Here is a 17,263-nt window from a genome sequence, read left to right on the forward strand (position 1 = left end):
GCAGTGGGTTGCCAGGTATTTTCCCTTTCCATGTTTTAGACCACAAACTAAATTTATCACCAATCTCAGGAAATCTGGTCTGCCCACTTACAACTGTCATCACCTCCTGTAAGGGTGTTCCATAGCATTTATCGTCACTTGTAACAATAAATTATGTCTAAGCTTTGTTTAATGTATGTAACCCTCTTGACTCTGTAGCCAAACCCAGTAGATCCTCCTCTGAGCATCTTCCAGTTCCCTAGAAGCACCAGTTCACCCACCACAGGGCCTTTGCACAGGCTGTGTCCCCTGCCTTGACAGCCACCCCCTCACTCTATCCTCATCTCTCTCACAAGACATCCCCACAGTTCTGTTTTCTGTCATTTCACATGGACTTGTGAAGAGTCCAGGGATGGGGTCTGCCTTGTTCATCACCTTAACCCCCACTTCCCTATCCCCCCAGTACAGAGCTGGCACTCAATGCTGATTCAGAGGATGAAGGAGAGATTCCTTCCATTGAAAACTGTGAGCTCCTACAACTAACTATAAGGTTTCACTGGCAGGAGGGGGGGGACCCCCGCCCACCTCCCAGCACAAGCTGGCAGGTCAGGCTTTCAGGAGTCAGTCCAGCGCCTGGCACTACTTGTAGGAACCAAGAAAGACGAGACGCAAATAGAGACCAGAGAGAGGATGGTGTTTCCTTTCCCTGGAATGAGGTCATTCAGGTAGAAGACAGTAGAACAAGCTTGCAGAACACTCTGTGCACCCGCTCAGCCCACTCCCGCTTCACCGGCGTGGGGGGTTGGGAGGAGGGGGAGTTGGAGAGGAGGAGCGCCGCGCCTTTAAGGCTCCCGGAAACAGGCCTGCAAGACCGGAAGTAACCCGCTTTAGTTCCCTTCTTCACGTGGTGCAGGCCGGAAGTGACGCGCGTGGCCCGGGAGCTGCAGACGCGGAGGCCGACGGAGCCGGAGTAGCGGACGCCGCGGGGTCTCCGGGACAGGTGACCGGGGGAGGGGGCCGGGAGCGCGCCCGGAGAGGGCGGGGCCTGATGCCCCACGTGGGGGGAGCGGGCGCCGGCGCTGGCGGGGTAGCCCGCCGCCCGCGGGGCGGGGTCAGAGTACTCCGCGGGGGGCGGGGACTGGACGCCCACATGGGAAGCTAGAAGGGTGCTGAGGGGGCGGGCCGTCGGTGGGGCAGGGCCTGGGTGGGCCGGGCTCCGGACGCGTCCGGAGCTTTGGTGGGCAGCTGGGGCGGGCCCGAAAAAAGTTATGCCGCGGCTGGGGGCGGGGCCAAATAGTACCCGGCGGACTAGGAGCGGGGCCGGAAAGTTTCGCGTGTTCTGGAAGTGGGTCCTGGAAGTCAGGGGCGGGGCCAGGGGCTGACCCGAGGGTCGGGGCGGGGCCAGGCGCCGGTAGGGCGGAGCCAAAAAGTTGCGCAGGAACCGGGCCGCTGAGCCAGAATTTAGGGGCGCCGGGTACGGGGCCAGATACTGACGTGCGGGGCGGGGGCGGAGCCAGGGGGCGTGACCAGAGGCTGGGCTCAGCAAATCGGAGGCGGGGCCAAAGTGTTGGCCGGTGAGCCGGGGGCGGGACCGGTGCCAGAAGGCGAGGAGGAGGGGGCGGGTTTAGGCTGCTGCCTGGGGCTCCTGTGGGCGGGACCAGGAAGTTGGCCGGGGCGGTCGGACGCCGGAAGGGGGTGGGATTAGTGACGCGAATGTGGGCGGGGCCAGAGGTTTGGCGGGAAAGGCGGGGCCGGAAAGTTTGCCTCTCTTCGGGGCGGGGCTGTGGCGTTCTGGACCGGGTGGAGACTGGAGCCTTTCCCTAGAAAGCCGCGTGAGGGCGGGGCAGTTTTGTCTGCGCCTGGGCGGGGAGGGTATTCACCCGGGAGACCGAACCAGACCCGGGAAGCCTCGCCAGGGGGTCTTGGGTCTGTTGGAGGAATCTTTGTTTGGGTGCTGGCGGCGGGGCTTTAATATCCCTTAGGGTAGGGGCAGCGAATAGGAATGGGGCTCGGACTATTTTTTGAGTGTAGGGTTGTAAGACGTCACTGAAATTCTGGGGGAAGAGTTAGGTGTAGATTATTAAACGGGATGTGAGCAGCACCAGGTTGGGCATGGGGAGTCGGGCTTTCTCGCTTAGGTTGTGGGAGAGGCTCTTCCTAAAGCTCTCTTGGGGTAGAGGCCTGGGTTTTAAACTTCCGGCACAGGGGTGTGGAGACTGAACTAGGATTTTCGTTTTGAAGGGAGCAGTGTCGGGTGTTTCCCTAAGTGGTGGGGCGGGCCCAGAACTTTCCCAGGGCGTGTGTGACTACATTGTTTACAGAGGAATGGATGGGTCCAAAACCCTCTGGAGAGTACTGAGTCTAAACTTTTCCTGGTAGAGGGTGGGCTAGAAGAGGGGCTTCGAAAAGAGGGACTGGGAGTGAGGGCGAGAATTCCCTTGGAGTGAAGGGGGTGTGTGTGTGTGTGTGTCCCTTGGAGTGAAGGGTGTGTGTCTGTGTGTGTGTGTCCCTTGGAGTGAAGGGGTGTGTGGTGTCTGTGTGTGTGTGCGCACATTTGAGGAGCCCCCAGTCTGGGACAGGAAGAGACAGATTGAGTGGAGCCATTGGCCTTAGTCCTTCTGTTCCCTCTGCCCTCAGGAGCCCCCAGTGCTGTGTCCAGATTCTGCAGGGGAGGTTTGCTGGGACCCAGGTCCCACCCTGCCAGTGGAATGGTGAGAAGAAAAATGGGGTGTTTGAGATCTGAGCTTTGGGGCAGGGGGCTTGGGAGGAGAGGTTCCCGGCCCACAGACCCTGGGGCGGGTAGAGATTTCCAGCCTCTTATCTGTCCGCCCCTCTCAGTCAGCCGCACTGGATCTGAAATCGAAGGAGGAGAAGGATGCTGAGCTGGACAAGAGGATCGAGGCTCTTCGGCGGAAGAATGAGGCCCTCATCCGGCGCTACCAGGTGCCCTAGCCCCGCCCTGGGAGACCCCATCCCCTCTCCTCCCCGCAGTGAGTTTCCCTCACCTCTCCCTTCCTTAAAACGTTTTCATGACTCCTCATCACTGTCAGGGTAAAAGCCGAGGGCCTTAGCCTGGGATTCCTCCTTTCATTCCATCATTGGTTTGTTCGTTCACAAATATTCACCAGGGCCCATTGCTCAGTGGCACTGTGGTGGCAGCGGTAATGGAGGGGACCCCGGGCCTGCCTTTCCAGGGCTCACAGGCCAGTAGGGGCCCAGCCATGGCTTCAGTCAGTGATGAGCGAGTGGGCCAGCCTGGGATGGAGGAGCTCAGGGTTCTTTGAGAGCCCAGGTGGGGCTCTTCACCCAGCCTGGGGGATATTAAGGAGGACTTCCTGGAGGAGGGGATTCTGAGACTTGAAAGGTGAGTAGATGTTAGCTGGTCTTTTTTTTTTTGGCTGCACTGCATGTCTTGTGGGGAGTCTTAGTTCCCTGATTAGGGACTGAATCCAGGCCCATGAAAGGGGAGCATGGGGTCCTAACCACTAGACCACCAGGGAAGTCCCAGCTAGTTGAAAAGGAGAGCAGAACACACTTCACACAGAGGGGACAGTTTGTGCAAAAACTTGGAGCTTAAAGTTGGAGGGTCAGATGGAGGATATTGACCTGGAGAGACCCTCTGGGGCCCGGCCACGCAGGGCCCAGAAGGCCATAAGGCTAAGAGTTTGGACTTTTTCCTAAGGACACTGGGGAGCCATCGAGGGCTTTGAGTGGAAGTGGGGCCAGGTCAGAATAGGTTTGTAGGAGGACTCCTTTAGTTGCTGTGTGGTGGTAGATGGGAGGAGAGGACTCTGGAGACAAGGAGGAACCTGGGGCAGGGACTTTGGGGGGGGTGAGGGGTGGGGGCCATACGGAGAGGAGGTGCCTGGCCTGGGACAGGGCTGTTGGGAGGGACTCAGTGACTGATGGGCGGTGGCGGGAGAGGATCCAGGATGAGGCCCAGGTCCCTGTCACAGGTGTCAGAGTAGGTGTTGGGGCTGTCCCTGAGATAGGAGGAGGAGTAGGTTTCATTTATTCATTCTTCATGCATTCATTCATTTAAAAAAAAAAAAAGGATGTTGAGCCTCTGTTGTGTGCCAGGCGGTGTTCCAGGCTTGGGGTATACATCAGTGAACAATACAGATATCCCTGACGCAGAGTAGATTCTGTTATGGGGAGGAACCAGATAAGAAGCAAAATAGACATAATGTCATGATGTGAAGGGGGCGGGTGGTGTGTGGAGAATGGCAGGCGAGCTGGTCAGGGTAGGCCTTCCTGAGAAGGGGACCTTTGAGCAGAGACCTACAGGAGGTGAGGGACTGGAGAATCTATGGAGAAGGGGCATTTCCAGCAAAGGGAACAGCAGGTGCAAAGGCCCTGAGGCAGGTTTGAACCTGGTATGTTCCAGGCACAGTGAGAGGGTCACAGTGAGCCAGAGGAGAGAGTGGGAGATGAGGATGGGATGGTAACGAGACCACACCCTGTGAAGCCCCATTGGCTGTGGGGGAGCCTTTGGCTCAGCCTTTGGCTGAGCAGGGGCACCGCCTGGTTCGCTTAGAGGGAAGAAGTGACCAGCTTTCTTGTCTAGAGCTCCAGACAGAGGTCTGCGCTGGGGCCGACTTGGGGCTATTCAGGGGACTGTGGGAATCTGGCTGGTACACAGGACCCCTGATAGCCACTGTCTCTGATCTCCCAGGAGATTGAGGAGGATCGGAAGAAAGCTGAACTGGAGGGAGTAGCAGTGACAGGTCCCCGGAAGAGCCGCTCGGTGGAGAAGGAGAATGTGGCAGTGGTGAGCTCCACGCCAGGGTGGGACTCGCGAGGACGGGCGGGTGAGAGTGAGACCTAAGAGCCTTCCCCGCTGCCCCAGGCCTGTGGGGCCTCGACCCTGGCAGCCGCCCTCTGGGCCTGTGGTGTCCTGGTCTCCCTGCCCCAGTGACCTTTCCCCCCTCCCCCCTTTCCAGGAGAAGAACCTGGGTCCTTCCCGGAGGTCTCCAGGGACCCCTCGGCTTCCAGGGGTCAGCAAGGGAGGCCGGATCCCCCCTCAGCACGGAGGCCGGGCAGGCATGGGCCGGACATCCCGCAGCTGGGAAGACAGTCCCGGGGAGCAGCCTCGGGGAGGTGCTGGGGGCCGCAGCCGGAGGGGTCGGGGCAGGGGGTCCCCTCATCTCTCTGGAGGTGGCGATGCCTCGACTGCCGACCGCAAATCCAAGGTAGGAGCCGAGGGGGCTGACGTCTGCCTGAAGTCCATTGGGAAGGCTCAGTGTTGCCTGTTGCTCTTTCTGTTCTGCTCACAAATGGATTTTCTCCTTCATCCGTCGTTTACTGTCTCTGTTTTCTTTTTTGGACCCTCACTCCGGCTCTTTTTCACCTCTTTCCCTTTCTTCTTCTCTCCCCCAGACCAGCGCTGTGGTCCCTGTCTCTTTCTGTCTCCCATTTTGTGCTCTGCTGTGTGCTTGGTCATCTGCCTTCTCTACCCTTTGTCTCTTTTTGGTGGTATCTGGTGGGTTCTGTCTAGCGTGCGTGCTTTGCTCATTCGTGTGTGCGTGCACATGTGCTCTCTCTCTGTCATTCTCTGAATTAGTTGGTAGGGAGCAGTGAGGTTCTTACTGTACCTGCTCTCAGCACCCCACCACGCAGATTAGCAGAGTGGGAAGTTGCCAAGCCTGGTCATTTAGAGGACAACTTTCTATGAGTTCCGTGTCCTTGGGCAGCTCACTTCCCCTCTAGGAGATTCCAGTTCTCACTCTTAAATAGGAATGAAAATCAGGTTTAAAGTTTTTCATAAGCATCGTGTGACATCAGGCATAGAAACCCTCAGATTAAACGCTCAATGTATGTTGCTTAAGGATGTTTAGAAAGACGCCAAAGTGCCATGGCGTTAATCAAATGGAAGTTTATTTCTCTCTTGCATGCTGAGTCTTGGAAATGCAAGTGTTCCCAGCATCTTGGGCACATGCTCATCTAAAATTCTGTTGTCACCTAGAGGGGGAAAATTGACCTAAGAAAGGGAGGAGAGAGGATCGTGGGGGTCACCTGGCCATCTGTCAGGTTGTTACTGTGGCAGCCATTGCAGGGGTCCCCAGCCCCTCTCCCAGGTTCAGCATTTTGCCAGAAGAATTAACAACTGAGATTTATTACAGGGAAAGGATAGAAAGCAAAATCAGTAAAGGGAAAAGGCCCATGAGCCAGAGTCTGGAGGATACCAGGCACTAGCTTCCAAGAGTCTGCGTCCAGTGGAGACACAAATTGTTGTTTAGTCACTGAGTTGTGTCTGCCTCTGTGACCCCGTGGGCTGTAGCCCGCCAGGCTCTTCTGTTCATGGGATTTTCCAGGCAAGAATACTGGAGTGGGTTGCCATTTCCTACTCCAGGGGATCTTCCCCCCCCACCCAGGGATCAAACCTGTGTCTCCTGCATTGGCAGGCAGATTCTTCACCACTGAGCTACCAGGGAAGCCCAAAGACACATAGGCTGCACTTAATTGTTCTTCATTGACAACATATGTCAAAGTTCATCTACTGGGGACTCATTAGAGAGCTAGTACCCAGGCTTCTTATCCGAGGCTGGTCACATAGGTCCCCTCTGCCTAGTACACACCCAAATTCCAGACCCTAGAAGGAAAGTGGGTGTTCAGCATACACTGTATTGTTTGCAGAAAAAGTCTAGGCACGTGAAGCCCCGCTTACTGGTTAACTGTTGACAGGGGAGCCAGTGTCCAGGTGCCAGCCAGGGGCTGCCTTGCATAACAGGTCTAAGGAGGGAGCCTCAGATGGTGACGAACGCTCAGATTGAGTGGTTCTTTCTGACGCTCTGTGTGTGTCTCTCTCTGTCCTCCCCTCCTCCCCCGAACAAGGAGTGGGAGGAGCGGCGGAAGCAGAACATCGAGAAGATGAACGAGGAGATGGAGAAGATTGCAGAGTACGAGCGCAACCAGCGGGTCAGTGCCACGGGCGCCCCCTGGCTGCGGGGCGGAGCCGCCGGGTCGGGGGAGCGCTCCAACACCCCCACCGCCAACTAACTCCGCCTGCCCGCAGGAAGGCGTGCTGGAGCCCAACCCGGTGCGGAACTTCCTGGACGACCCCCGGCGACGCAGTGGGCCCCTGGAGGAGCCTGAGCGGGACCGCCGGGAAGGCAGCCGCCGGCACGGGCGCAACTGGGGGGGCCCTGACTTTGAGCGGGTGCGCTACGGCCTCGAGCAGGAGCGGCAGGTGGGTGCGGGCGGCTGGGCCATGACTGCTGCCCAGCAGCCGGTCCCTGGGTTCCACGGGGAGGGATGTGTATTGAATGCGGGGCTCAGAGTAGGAAGAGGCTGCAGCCCTACGCTCAGGCTACCCTCCAGTTGATGGTTGCCCCAGAGCCATACTACATTCTTTTTGTAGTTTTATGATCTGTTTTGGTGTGATTTTCCTCCTTACTAATGTTAATGATGTTTACTGGGTACCGGTCGAGGGCCAGGCACTGTTTAGGGTGCTGGGGCTAAATCAGTGGCCATATAATAAGATGTCAGATAATGCTGAATGTTGGGAAGAAGGCTCCAGCCCAGCCAGGTGAGGGCACGGAGAATAGAGAAGGATCTGGGGTGGCCTCTCTGAGGTGCCACGTGAGCAGATACGGCTTTGATCTCCATCCTGTCACCTCCTCCTCCTATGACCTTGAGCCAGGGGCTCTACCCAGGAGCTTAGAAGGCCTCAGGAAAGGGGTGCAGGGGCGAGAGTGGTGGGCGGAGCCCTGACTGCCCATCTGCTTGGGGCAGGGCCGCCGGGCCGGCCTGGGTGGCGCCGGGGACATGACGCTCTCCATGACTGGCCGAGAGCGGTCTGAGTATCTGCGCTGGAAGCAGGAGCGGGAGAAGATAGACCAGGAGCGGCTGCAGAGGCACCGCAAGCCCACCGGCCAGTGGCGGCGGGAGTGGGATGCTGAGAAGACGGATGGCATGTGAGTCTCCGCCCTGCCCACCCCTGTGGGGCTCCTCTGCCTTCGCGCTGACTTCTGACTCCTTGGCCTTTCTTGGGTTTCTCATCGTGTGTATCAGTTAGCACGAGCTGGGTAACACTGCATAACCATCACCAAATCTCAGGGCCACAGAAAGCGTTTCTTTTTCTTAAACACCTAAAGCATTTTGTATTGGGGTATCGCCAGTGTAACAACAAATGTGATAGTTTCAGGTGAACGGCAGAAGGACTCAGCCATACTTTTTTACAACCGTTTGTTTATTTATGTATTGGCTGCGTCGGGACTCAGTTACGGTGTGCGGGCTCTTCACTGTGACCCGCAGGCGCCAGGGGGCCTGGGCTCAGCTCTTGCGGGAGGCAGGCTTAGTTGCTCCAAGGCCTGTAGGGTCTTAGCTTGCCCGATCAGGGATTGAGCCCAGATCCTCTGCCCTGGAAGGTGGATTCTTAACCACTGGACCGCCAGGGAAGTCCCGAAACATTTCTTTTTCCTGTGCTCACCGGTCTTCTAAGTTGGGCTGATTCAGGCTGGACTGGAAGCTGTGGGTCCAGCTGGGGTTGAACTCACTTCTGCCCTGCATGTGTGCATTCTAGGGTTCACGCTGAGGGATGGGGCTACTGGGGGAAGCACTGGCCATAGTATTGGCAGATGTGCAGGAGGGAGAGTGAGACACTTCCCCGTTCTGTTAGCCAGCAGACCCCACCTTGCTGTGGCAGGAAATTAAACTGTCAGCTCGATAGTACTGCCGTGGTTCTACACCCAAGGGTGCGGATGTGAGTTCTCATGCAGGGAGGGCATGAAGAATTACAGCGATGGCCCCTTGGCATCCTCCTTTCATCCCTCTAACTGTGTCCCCCACCTACCCAAGCACCTTATCCTGGTGGCATCATTATTCTCAGGTCTGACTCTGTTGCTTTTCGGGTCCCAGGAAACATCCCATTAGTCAAAGCAAAGGCATCATCCACAGGAGGGCTAACTGCCATAGCAAAGGCGGAGAAGATTCCGGAAGAGCTGTTGAACGGCAGTCTTAAGATGGACAGCTGTCGTTTTTACATCATCCTCTATCCTTTGCCACAGCGTTGGCTAAAGAAAGAGGATCTTGTCTGTGTGCCTGGAGGTCGGAGCATTTATTTTTGGATTGTGAGCTAAGCCTTTGCCAGCGTGAGAAACATTTTGCACAGATACCGTAGCTGATGTTTCTGAGGGGGAGGCAGGTGAGCTTTTTGGAGATGTTCTTGGGCTTAAGACTGAGAAAGTCCTCTTACGTCCCCACAGCAGCCTGCATCAAGTCTCACGTTTGCATTGAAGAGAGCAAATTGTGCAGTGAATAGAGCTAATGTCACATGCTGAAGAATAATGAAGCAGAGTATGGAGAGGTTTGGAGGCTTCTGTTTTAGACCTAGATAATGTATGTAATTGGGCTTCCCAGGTGGCACTAGTGGTAAAGAACCCGCCTGCCAATGCAGGAGATGTAAGATATGAGGATTCAGTCCCTGGGTCAGGAAGACCCCCTGGAGGAGGGCATGGCAACCCACTCCAGTATTCTTGCCTGGAGAATCCCATGGACAGTGGAGCCTGGTGGGCTGCAGTCCATGGGGTCGAAAAGAGTTGGACACGACTGAAGCAACTTAACACGCAACACAGTGTATGTAATAATACGTGATTGGAAAGGTTAGGAAGGCCTCTGAGTTGAGGCCTGAAGGAGGTAACGGAGCGGGCCCCGGAGAGATCGGAGGAAGTGAGCCCCAGAAGCAGCACGTGCAAAGGTCATGCGGCAGGAGCTCTGTGGTAGGAGAACTTGCTAAGCTCGGGAGGTGAGAGAGAGAGATTTAGATGAGGCTGGACAGGAAGCTGGCGATGTTGAACTTGCACATTCTTGTTGAGGTGGGGAATTGCTGTCAAATACCATTTTTCTGCGTTTGTACTACCATGTCACACCTGCCTTTTGTCTTTCACCTGATTCTGAGCTTTAATCAGTGACATGCTCCCCCATTCGGTTGATGACCTTGTGGTCTGTGATCTTGATTTCTAACCGTGGCCCCCACCTCCCCCGATGACTCTTCCTGCCCTACCTGTTCTCCCTGTGCCACCAGCTGCCTGCTCACCCCTTTCTCTTTACCCAGGTTCAAGGATGGCCCAGCTGTGGCCCTGGAACCATCCCACCGCTATGGTGAGTGGGAGTTCTTGGGTGGGGTGAGGCAGCTGGCTGGGCCGGGGGAGTTGGGGCAGGGTGGGGTGGGGGTAGCTTGTACTGTGCCCTCCACCCCTGACTTCCCCTGGGTTTTGTTGCAGATGACCAGGCTTGGGCCCGGCCCCCCAAGCCCCCCACTTTCAGGGAGTTCCTGTCCCAGCACAAAACTGAGGTCAGCCGCAGAAAGAAGAAGAGCAGCCGACCCCAGCCTAAGGCAGCGCCCCGTGCCTACAGGTGGGGGCCCCCTTCCCCTTGCACGTGCACAACCCTAGCGGGCCTGTGTGCCTCTACCCCTGCTTGTTCTCTGGCTGTGGGTTTTGGGGATATTTCTGTCCTTTCTTGGCCCTATCTGTCTCTCAGGCACTTGTCTCCTTGTGGGTCAGGCACTTGGTTTCGGGGGTGTCGGGGCCTGGCTGTCACTTTACCCTCATCTGTCCCCTCCTGCCCTCCCACCCATCTCTTCTGCCTGCCTGGCCCCTCTCTGCCTGGTCACCTCTGACACTGGGACACACGCCCTGTTTCCTCCTCGGTGCTCTAGCCTGCCGGCTCCTTGTCTGGAAATCCCGAAGACCCGCTCTCTCCACCTGTTGAATTTTGCAGCTCCGTGTCTGGGGACGAGCCTGGTGTGGGAAGCCCCTTCCTCCTGTCCATCTGGGTTTTATTCCTTTCCTCTGTGCCCTCCAGTGACCACGATGACCGCTGGGAGATGAAGGAGGCCGTGTCCACAGCTCCTGAGCCCCCGCAACCTGCTCTCCCCAAGGAGGCGCCCACGCAGGTAGGGCGGACTGTCAGCTCCCAGCAGGCAGCACGGTGTGGGGGTGCCTGGGGCCTGCAGCCTCTCCCTGACCTGCCTTGTGTTCTCACAGCTGCCTGAGACCCCGGCCCCTGCCCATCGACCTCCTGAGGAGGAGGGCGAGGAGGGCGAGGATGAGGGGGAGGATGAGGAGTGGGAAGACGTGAGTGAGGATGACGAGGAGGAGGAGGAGATCGAGGAAGAGGAGGAGGCTGATGATGAGGAAGAAGAACCAGCCGGAGATCACCAACCCCAGGAGGCTGAGCCCAGCGGGAGCCCCAGCGGGAGCCCCGCCAGGGAACATGGTGACAAAGAGCCCGCCAGGCCGGAAGAGCCCCTGCCGCTCCCCCAGGCCCCTGCCACGCCTTCCAGCCCCTTCTCGCCCCCTGGGGGCCACCAGCCTGTGTCCGACTGGGGTGAAGAGATGGAGCTGAATTCTCCCCGGACCGCCCACCCGGCAGATGCTGTCTCTCCGGGTGAGGCCTGGCCGTTTGAAAATGCATGAAGCTGGCTGCTTGTGTGTGTGCTCGAGGGGTGCATGGAGGACCCTGGGACCCTGTGTGCCCTGGTGGCTAGGGAGGACAGTCCATGCCTGTCTCTAGAAGGCCCACCCCCAGATCCTGCCCTGCCCTGAGCCATTCAGAGTGCCCTCCCCAATAAAGAGATCACTTCCTCAAATGACACTTCCACGTGTGTCCTTAAACCCCCTCTCACTCCCCCAGAGCCTTTGTCTTGGTGGGGGGCGGGGGCGTGGTATTTGGAGGGGAATGGGCTTGATTGGGCCTCCCCCTTTCCCAGGAGGTGACCAGCCAGCCCCTGCCTCCTTGGAGAGTGGGCCCAGCGCCCCAGGAACCCAGAAAGCTGAAGAGGAGGGGTCTGAGGCAGCTCCAGGTTGGGGGAGTGGCTGGGGTGGTGGAGGTGGCTTTCCTTCCGCTTCCTCTTGGGTTGAGGGGAGGAGGGTTTGGGGGCAGTAGAATGGAGTGGATGCGTCTCCATTATGGGTGTGGGGTAGCTGCTGGCCCGGGGATGGGGCGAGGGGGGCGGGGCTAGGCTGCTGGGTGGGAACGAATCCAGGGTCAAGGGGGTGGAGCTATAGGGAGGACCTCCTGGAGGAGCCACTAGGAATTGAGTGTGTTTGGGGGTGAGGGGGTGGAGCCAGGGTGGGATTAGGAGGTAGAGGGCTACCCCAGGGGTTCTGCAAAGTAATCTAGAAACAAGGGGGTGGGTTAAATTGATAGGAGCTCAGAGCAGGATTTGAAATACAAATCGGTCAAAAAGAACCAGGGAGGAGTAATGGATCTAGCTGTGGGTGTGGTTACAGTTTGGAGGTGTAAATTAGTAAATGGGGTAAATTAGAAATACGTAACATATTGAGGTAAAAATTGTGGAGTCTAGCGGACCTGGAGCAACAGGCAGAACCCAGTCTCCACCTCCACCAGGCGGAAGCCGGGTTGTGGACCTCCGACCTCCCCAAGGAGTAGGGGTTAGGATTTGGGGGCATAGCCAAGGAAGGTCTGGTTAGGACTCAGAAGGTGGGCAAGGGAAGTGGAGGTAGATCCTGTAGGGCAGGCTTGCTAGAGGTTGGCATATGTCCGTGGGGTGAGTCTGGGATGGGAGAGGACAGAGTTTAGGATGGCGGATGAGGTCGGGGCATCCGAAGCGCTTTGTCTTTGGGTCACGTGACTGCGATCTCGCTCTGTCAGATTATGTATTCGATTGTAAACAGGTATCTGTTGCGGGGGGTGTGTGTCTCCGTAGATCCTCTCCGAGGATTAAAGGAGCCTGAGACTCGTAAACCGCTTAACGCAGGGTGGGCGGCAGCCAGGGTTGGTGGGGCAGAGGGGCGGGGCTAGGGTGTTCCGGGCCGGCGGTGGGGGGCGGGGTTACTGTTGCCCTCAGGTGACCGCCCCTTCTCTTCGCAGAGGCGGACCCCGAGGGCCAAGAGACAGCAGAGATCGCCGACTTCCAGAGGGTGCGTTTCTGCAAGGTGGTAGCGGCCGCTTCGCCACCGGGGGCCGCCCGCTGACCGCGCCCGCCGACTGCGGCCTCCGCGCTCTGCACTAACCTTCTGCCGCCTCGCTCCTCTACCCTCTGCTTCCGCCACTCCAGCCAGGAGAGGGTTAAATGTAAGGGCGGGGGGAGGAGCCAGGGATAGTGAACCGGGTGGGGCCAGGGCAATAGTCCAGTCTCACAAATAGGGGGCGCCGTGGCACCAGGGTGTCTGAGACACCCCCGAGTTACTCACTTTTGGAGGCCATGGGGGTATAGGTGCCAGTTCCCGGGCCGTTTTCCGCCTCCAGGAGCTTACATCTGGGGCATGGCTTAATAACCGGTGACTCTTGACGGACCTGATTTCCCCGGCCGCAGAACTGGTCCTTATTAAACGCAGTGCTTCCGCTAACCTTTGAACTGTGTTTCTGGCGGGGGCAGGCTGGGTTGCTGTGCTTGTGGGTTTGTCCGTGGCGACAGAGGCGGGAGGAAGGGGCTCGCTCTTTCTCCACCCCCCTGATACGTCTTCCCTCCCCCCCTCCCACAGGCCTCCCCGAATTCCTGAAGACGCTGCTGGGAGGGGACTGACGCTTCCCCGCCTTGATGGGGAGGGGGCGGCAGGAGGGGATTAGTCTGGATCTCCGAGCTGTGCTCTGTCCTCCCCGGAGCCCACTTTGGACCCCATGGTTTTAGAGAGGGAGAAATTGAGGGTGGTGGGGAAGGAGACGGGGAGGGGGTGTGGCTGGGTTGTGGGGCGGAGCTGGAGCTTCGGGGCCTGAATTTAGACCTGAACACAGAAAATGTGGAGGAAGAGGCGCGTCCAGCGAGGGGCGTGGTTAGGGTGTTTGGGGCCCGCATTCTAATGGAGTTTAAAACAAGGAAAGGTGTTAGGAAGTGAGGTAGAACCACAGCGCAGATTTAGATGGGAATCCCTAACGCTGGTGTGGGGCGCAGCCAGCATCAGAGAGCTTGGTTTAGAATGGGGTGCTCAAACTAGTGGAGTGAGGAGGAGAAAAGAGGCGGAATCTGGATTGAAGATAGATGAGGGTAGGGGGAGAAGACGGCGAAATCGAATGCTGGAGTAGCGTTTAACTTGGCTAAAGGCACATTACAACTGGGGCAGGACTTAAAAGGCTTGAGCTTGGCAAGGGAGCGGCGGAGCTAGATGCCGGGGAGAAGTCTGAGTTCCGAAAGGGAATGGGTAGGGCGTGGGGAGGAGAAGAAGAGAGCGGAGGTAAGCTCCGGGGCCGGTATAACACCGAAGCCTGGTAGAAGTCGGCTGGGCCGAGACCAGCGTTTGAGAAAAAGCGAGGTATTGCATGCTTGGGGCGGGGTCAGAACGCTGTGGTTAAGCCTTAGCTTGCTAGTGTTTGGCCGGAGGCTGAGGAGGGGGCGGGACTAGAGCGCGGAAGAGGCCCGCCCTGCAGGGGCGGGCCCACGCTGGCGGGGGCGGGGTTGGACGGGGGAGAGTTGGAGGCCGCAGGAGGCCCGCCTGCGCGGGGGCGTGGCCACGCTGGCGGGGGCGGGGTTGGACGGGGAGAGTTTAGCGCGGAGGCGGGCCTCCGGGGGGGCGGGCCCTGTGCGGGCTGTGGCTCCGGGCCGAGTGGGCTGCGGGGATGCGGGGCACGAGCTGCGTGGGCGGCGGCGGCGAGAGCCCGGGTGGCGCAGGGCTGAGCGAGGGTCCGCGGGGCCGTTGGCTGCGCCTAGCACCGGTCTGTGCCTACTTTCTCTGCGTCTCGTTGGCTGCCGTGCTGCTCGCTGTCTACTACGGTCTCATTTGGGTTCCCACGCGGCCCCCTGCAGCCCCAGGCGGCCCACCGCCTAGCGCGCAGTCCTCTCCGTGCGGCGGTCGCGCGGGTGCGCTGCCTGCCCCAGCGCCCCCCGCCGCCTCGGTGTCTTGTCTTCTGGGAGCCCCTGGCGGGCCGAGACCCCAGCTCGAGCTGCCGCGCAGCCGCCGCCGCCGCCGCCACAGCGACCCCAGCCGCCGCCGCCCGAGCCGCCAGACGCTGGGGGAGACGCCGGAGGCCACAGGGGGGCGAGGACCCGGGTAACCTTCCTTTTCACCCAAAATGGACCGCCAGCCTTCGAGAGCCTGGCGCCCTCGCCGCGGATGCGCCGGTCCCGAATTGGTGTCTGGCTCCTTCTTCATGACATCGTCTAACGTCTGCGGAGCTGTCATCCTGAAGAATGGGGGGCGAAGGAGAGCCGGCCCTGGTTCTCGATCGTCGCAGCTCCTCCGCCGTCAGGCCGGGTCCTCCACCAGGCAGACCCCATACTGATCACTGCCTCCTGCTCCTCCCTCCTAGGATTCTGTGCACGGACCCCTCAGCCTGCCCCTCTCCTTCCTCCCTGAATCTCCGTGTGCATCTATCTACCTGCAATAAACTCCAGCCCCAGCTGCCTCGTGCTTGTTTGTCGTGTTGTCTGCAGAGGGGCCTCCCCTCTCAAGTTTGTGAGGGCAAGCCTTTCCTGGCATCAGGGCATCGCCTCTCACTCTGGGTGGGCTGTGTGCGTTCTCCCCTTCCCTGGCGGGGTGGTGGTGTCATTTTTTTCTTCCATCACCATCGTGTATTTTCTGGGTTGGGATGAGAAGACGCTTATCCGCAATAAGGTAGTTGAAGGTCAGACGGTATGAAGGGCTTAGCAGGTTTTTGCATGCTTGCAGAGGACAAGTGCCTCTGGAGGGGAGAAGAGGCCTGGCCTCCGGTAATAGCACAGGAGACAAGACAAGAGATGGGGTGATCTCAGCGAGAACTGGGTTTCTGGGGACTGTGATTTGTATAACTATAGTGTCCGGCACGGAAGCTAAATCACCTGGAGAAGTCAGGATACTGCTGGAAGAGCATGAGTTCACATTCCTGGGAGCTGAGAGATGAGCGTGGACAGGGGTGGTGGTAGGACCCTTCTGGAAATCACAGAGAAAGCTATCAAAGCACCCAGCTGTCTTTGAAGCTTAGTACTGCCTCTCTGGTCTGCCATGTTGCCTGCAAACCAAGGCTGAGCAACCTGAGTCCTGCTAAAAGAGTCAGAAGTGGCTGAGTCTGTTTTCCTACCCAGACGACTAAGGTCTAGCTCTGGGCAGGGTATAGGACCCTACCCTAAGCAGGAAGTGATTTCATGTCTGACCACCTCCCTTGAACTGGAGACTTCCTTAGGATGGTGAAGTGGAGCCTCCTCCTTCAGACTGGGACAGCTGTCCCTCTGTACCCGGCTAGGAACGTCAATCTGTTTACATCCCCTCCTTCCTTCTACGCCTTCCAGCACCACTTCCCAGAGGGTGTCTCCAGGATGAATGGAATTCAGGAAGCTGGCACCCCTTTCCAGTTAGTATAGATGGTGGTTAGGAGCACTGATCTTGGGGCCAACATACCCAGGTTCAAATCCCAGCTCTTCCTCTCACTAGCTGTGTGACTGGGCAGCTAACCCAACCTCTCTGGTCCTGTAGAATGAAGATGATCATAGTATTTATCTCATAAAGTTTTTCTGAGGATTGAGGAAGCTGGTGATCTGAAGCCTTTAGAGTACCATGACATGTTCTCGCTCACCACTCTCCTCTGTCCTTGGGGCTTTAAAAGCCACAGCTTGGATCCCAAGGGATTGCCAGTCAGTCTAGAGCTCTGGACCTCAGCCAATGGTGAGTTAGAGGGAGGGACTCTATCCTTGTTCCCACTGGCTCCCCTCTCTGATTCTCAACGCTCTTCTCCCAGCCCGTTATCCTGCTCTCTTTTCTCTGTGTTTCCCTCACCACCTTCTCCTCTATCTTCTTTCTGTTTTTGTCTCTTTATCTTTCAACGTTTGTGTGTCTCTGTCTCTCTCTCACGTCTCTCCATGTCTCTGTTTCTATCCCTCACTCTGTTCTGACTCATTTTCTCAGCTCTGATGCTCTTGCTTCAGCTCTCTATTTCTTCTCCCTTCCTCACTTTTCTCCTCCATCTTTTTTTTTTTTTTAAATTTGGGCTGTGCCACATGGCATGTGGGATCTTCCCTGACCAGGAATGGAATGCACCCTCCCCCCCACCCCATTGGAAATGTGGCGTGTTAACCACTGGATCAGCAGGAAAGTCCCCCCTCCTAAACATCTCGACCCAACCCTCCTTCTCTCTCTCCCCTAGTTCAGCTCCCCTCACTCCCCTATCTCCTCCCCGCCCCCTCCCTTTTTGGTCTCTCTTCTCTCTTCCTGTTCCTCTCAGGCTCTGTTTTGGTCGCTTTTAATCTTTCATTTAACAAATATTTATGCAGCATTTACCATGTGCCAGGCTCTATTTTAAGCACTGGGGAAACAGCAAACAAAACAGGGAGACATTTATACTCAGTGGAGCCAGTATATCAGTGGGGAGACAGACAAGAAACAGAGATGAATAACTTACGTATGTGTTATGT

At 57.7% G+C, this 17,263-nt stretch overlaps 2 protein-coding genes across 8 annotated transcripts; both read left to right on the forward strand.

The window, feature by feature from the left end:
• The first annotated feature begins 871 nt into the window (after nucleotides 1–871).
• Nucleotides 872–14,306, forward strand: CCDC9 (coiled-coil domain containing 9). Of its 7 annotated transcripts, XM_019979929.2 has the most exons (15): nucleotides 872–979; nucleotides 2,617–2,690; nucleotides 2,818–2,922; nucleotides 4,655–4,750; nucleotides 4,923–5,171; nucleotides 6,814–6,897; nucleotides 6,995–7,168; nucleotides 7,714–7,895; nucleotides 10,034–10,080; nucleotides 10,203–10,335; nucleotides 10,786–10,876; nucleotides 10,968–11,370; nucleotides 11,693–11,785; nucleotides 12,817–12,866; nucleotides 13,431–14,306. In XM_019979929.2, the coding sequence occupies exons 2-15, from the start codon at nucleotides 2,688–2,690 to the stop codon at nucleotides 13,446–13,448; spliced, it is 1,728 nt and encodes a 575-aa protein (XP_019835488.2). In that variant the 5' UTR covers nucleotides 872–979; nucleotides 2,617–2,687; the 3' UTR covers nucleotides 13,449–14,306. The 7 variants fall into 7 exon arrangements, with proteins under 7 accessions (XP_019835488.2, XP_070627430.1, XP_070627432.1 ...); XM_070771331.1 differs by lacking the exon at nucleotides 13,431–14,306 and having other exon boundaries at nucleotides 922–979; nucleotides 12,817–13,004; XM_070771327.1 differs by lacking the exons at nucleotides 872–979; nucleotides 13,431–14,306 and adding an exon at nucleotides 1,194–1,324 and having other exon boundaries at nucleotides 12,817–13,005.
• Nucleotides 14,307–14,446: 140 nt separating this feature from the next.
• On the forward strand, nucleotides 14,447–15,284 carry INAFM1 (InaF motif containing 1). Its single transcript, XM_070771332.1, has one exon. It carries the CDS (start codon nucleotides 14,500–14,502, stop codon nucleotides 14,932–14,934), a length of 435 nt encoding a protein of 144 aa, XP_070627433.1. The 5' UTR covers nucleotides 14,447–14,499; the 3' UTR covers nucleotides 14,935–15,284.
• The last annotated feature ends 1,979 nt before the right edge of the window (nucleotides 15,285–17,263 follow it).

The sequence above is a fragment of the Bos indicus genome, chromosome 18 (genome assembly GCF_029378745.1).
Source record: "Bos indicus isolate NIAB-ARS_2022 breed Sahiwal x Tharparkar chromosome 18, NIAB-ARS_B.indTharparkar_mat_pri_1.0, whole genome shotgun sequence".
NCBI classification, from domain to species: domain Eukaryota; kingdom Metazoa; phylum Chordata; class Mammalia; order Artiodactyla; family Bovidae; genus Bos; species Bos indicus.

Coding starts and splice junctions, on each gene's coding strand:
- INAFM1 (XM_070771332.1), top strand. CDS start 14,500: ATGCGGGGCACGAGCTGCGTGGGCGGCGGCGGCGAGAGCCCGGGTGGC.
- CCDC9 (XM_070771331.1), top strand. Junction 7,169..7,713: donor GCCTCGAGCAGGAGCGGCAG/GTGGGTGCGGGC, acceptor TGCTTGGGGCAG/GGCCGCCGGGCCGGCCTGGG. Junction 11,786..12,816: donor GGGGTCTGAGGCAGCTCCAG/GTTGGGGGAGTG, acceptor TTCTCTTCGCAG/AGGCGGACCCCGAGGGCCAA.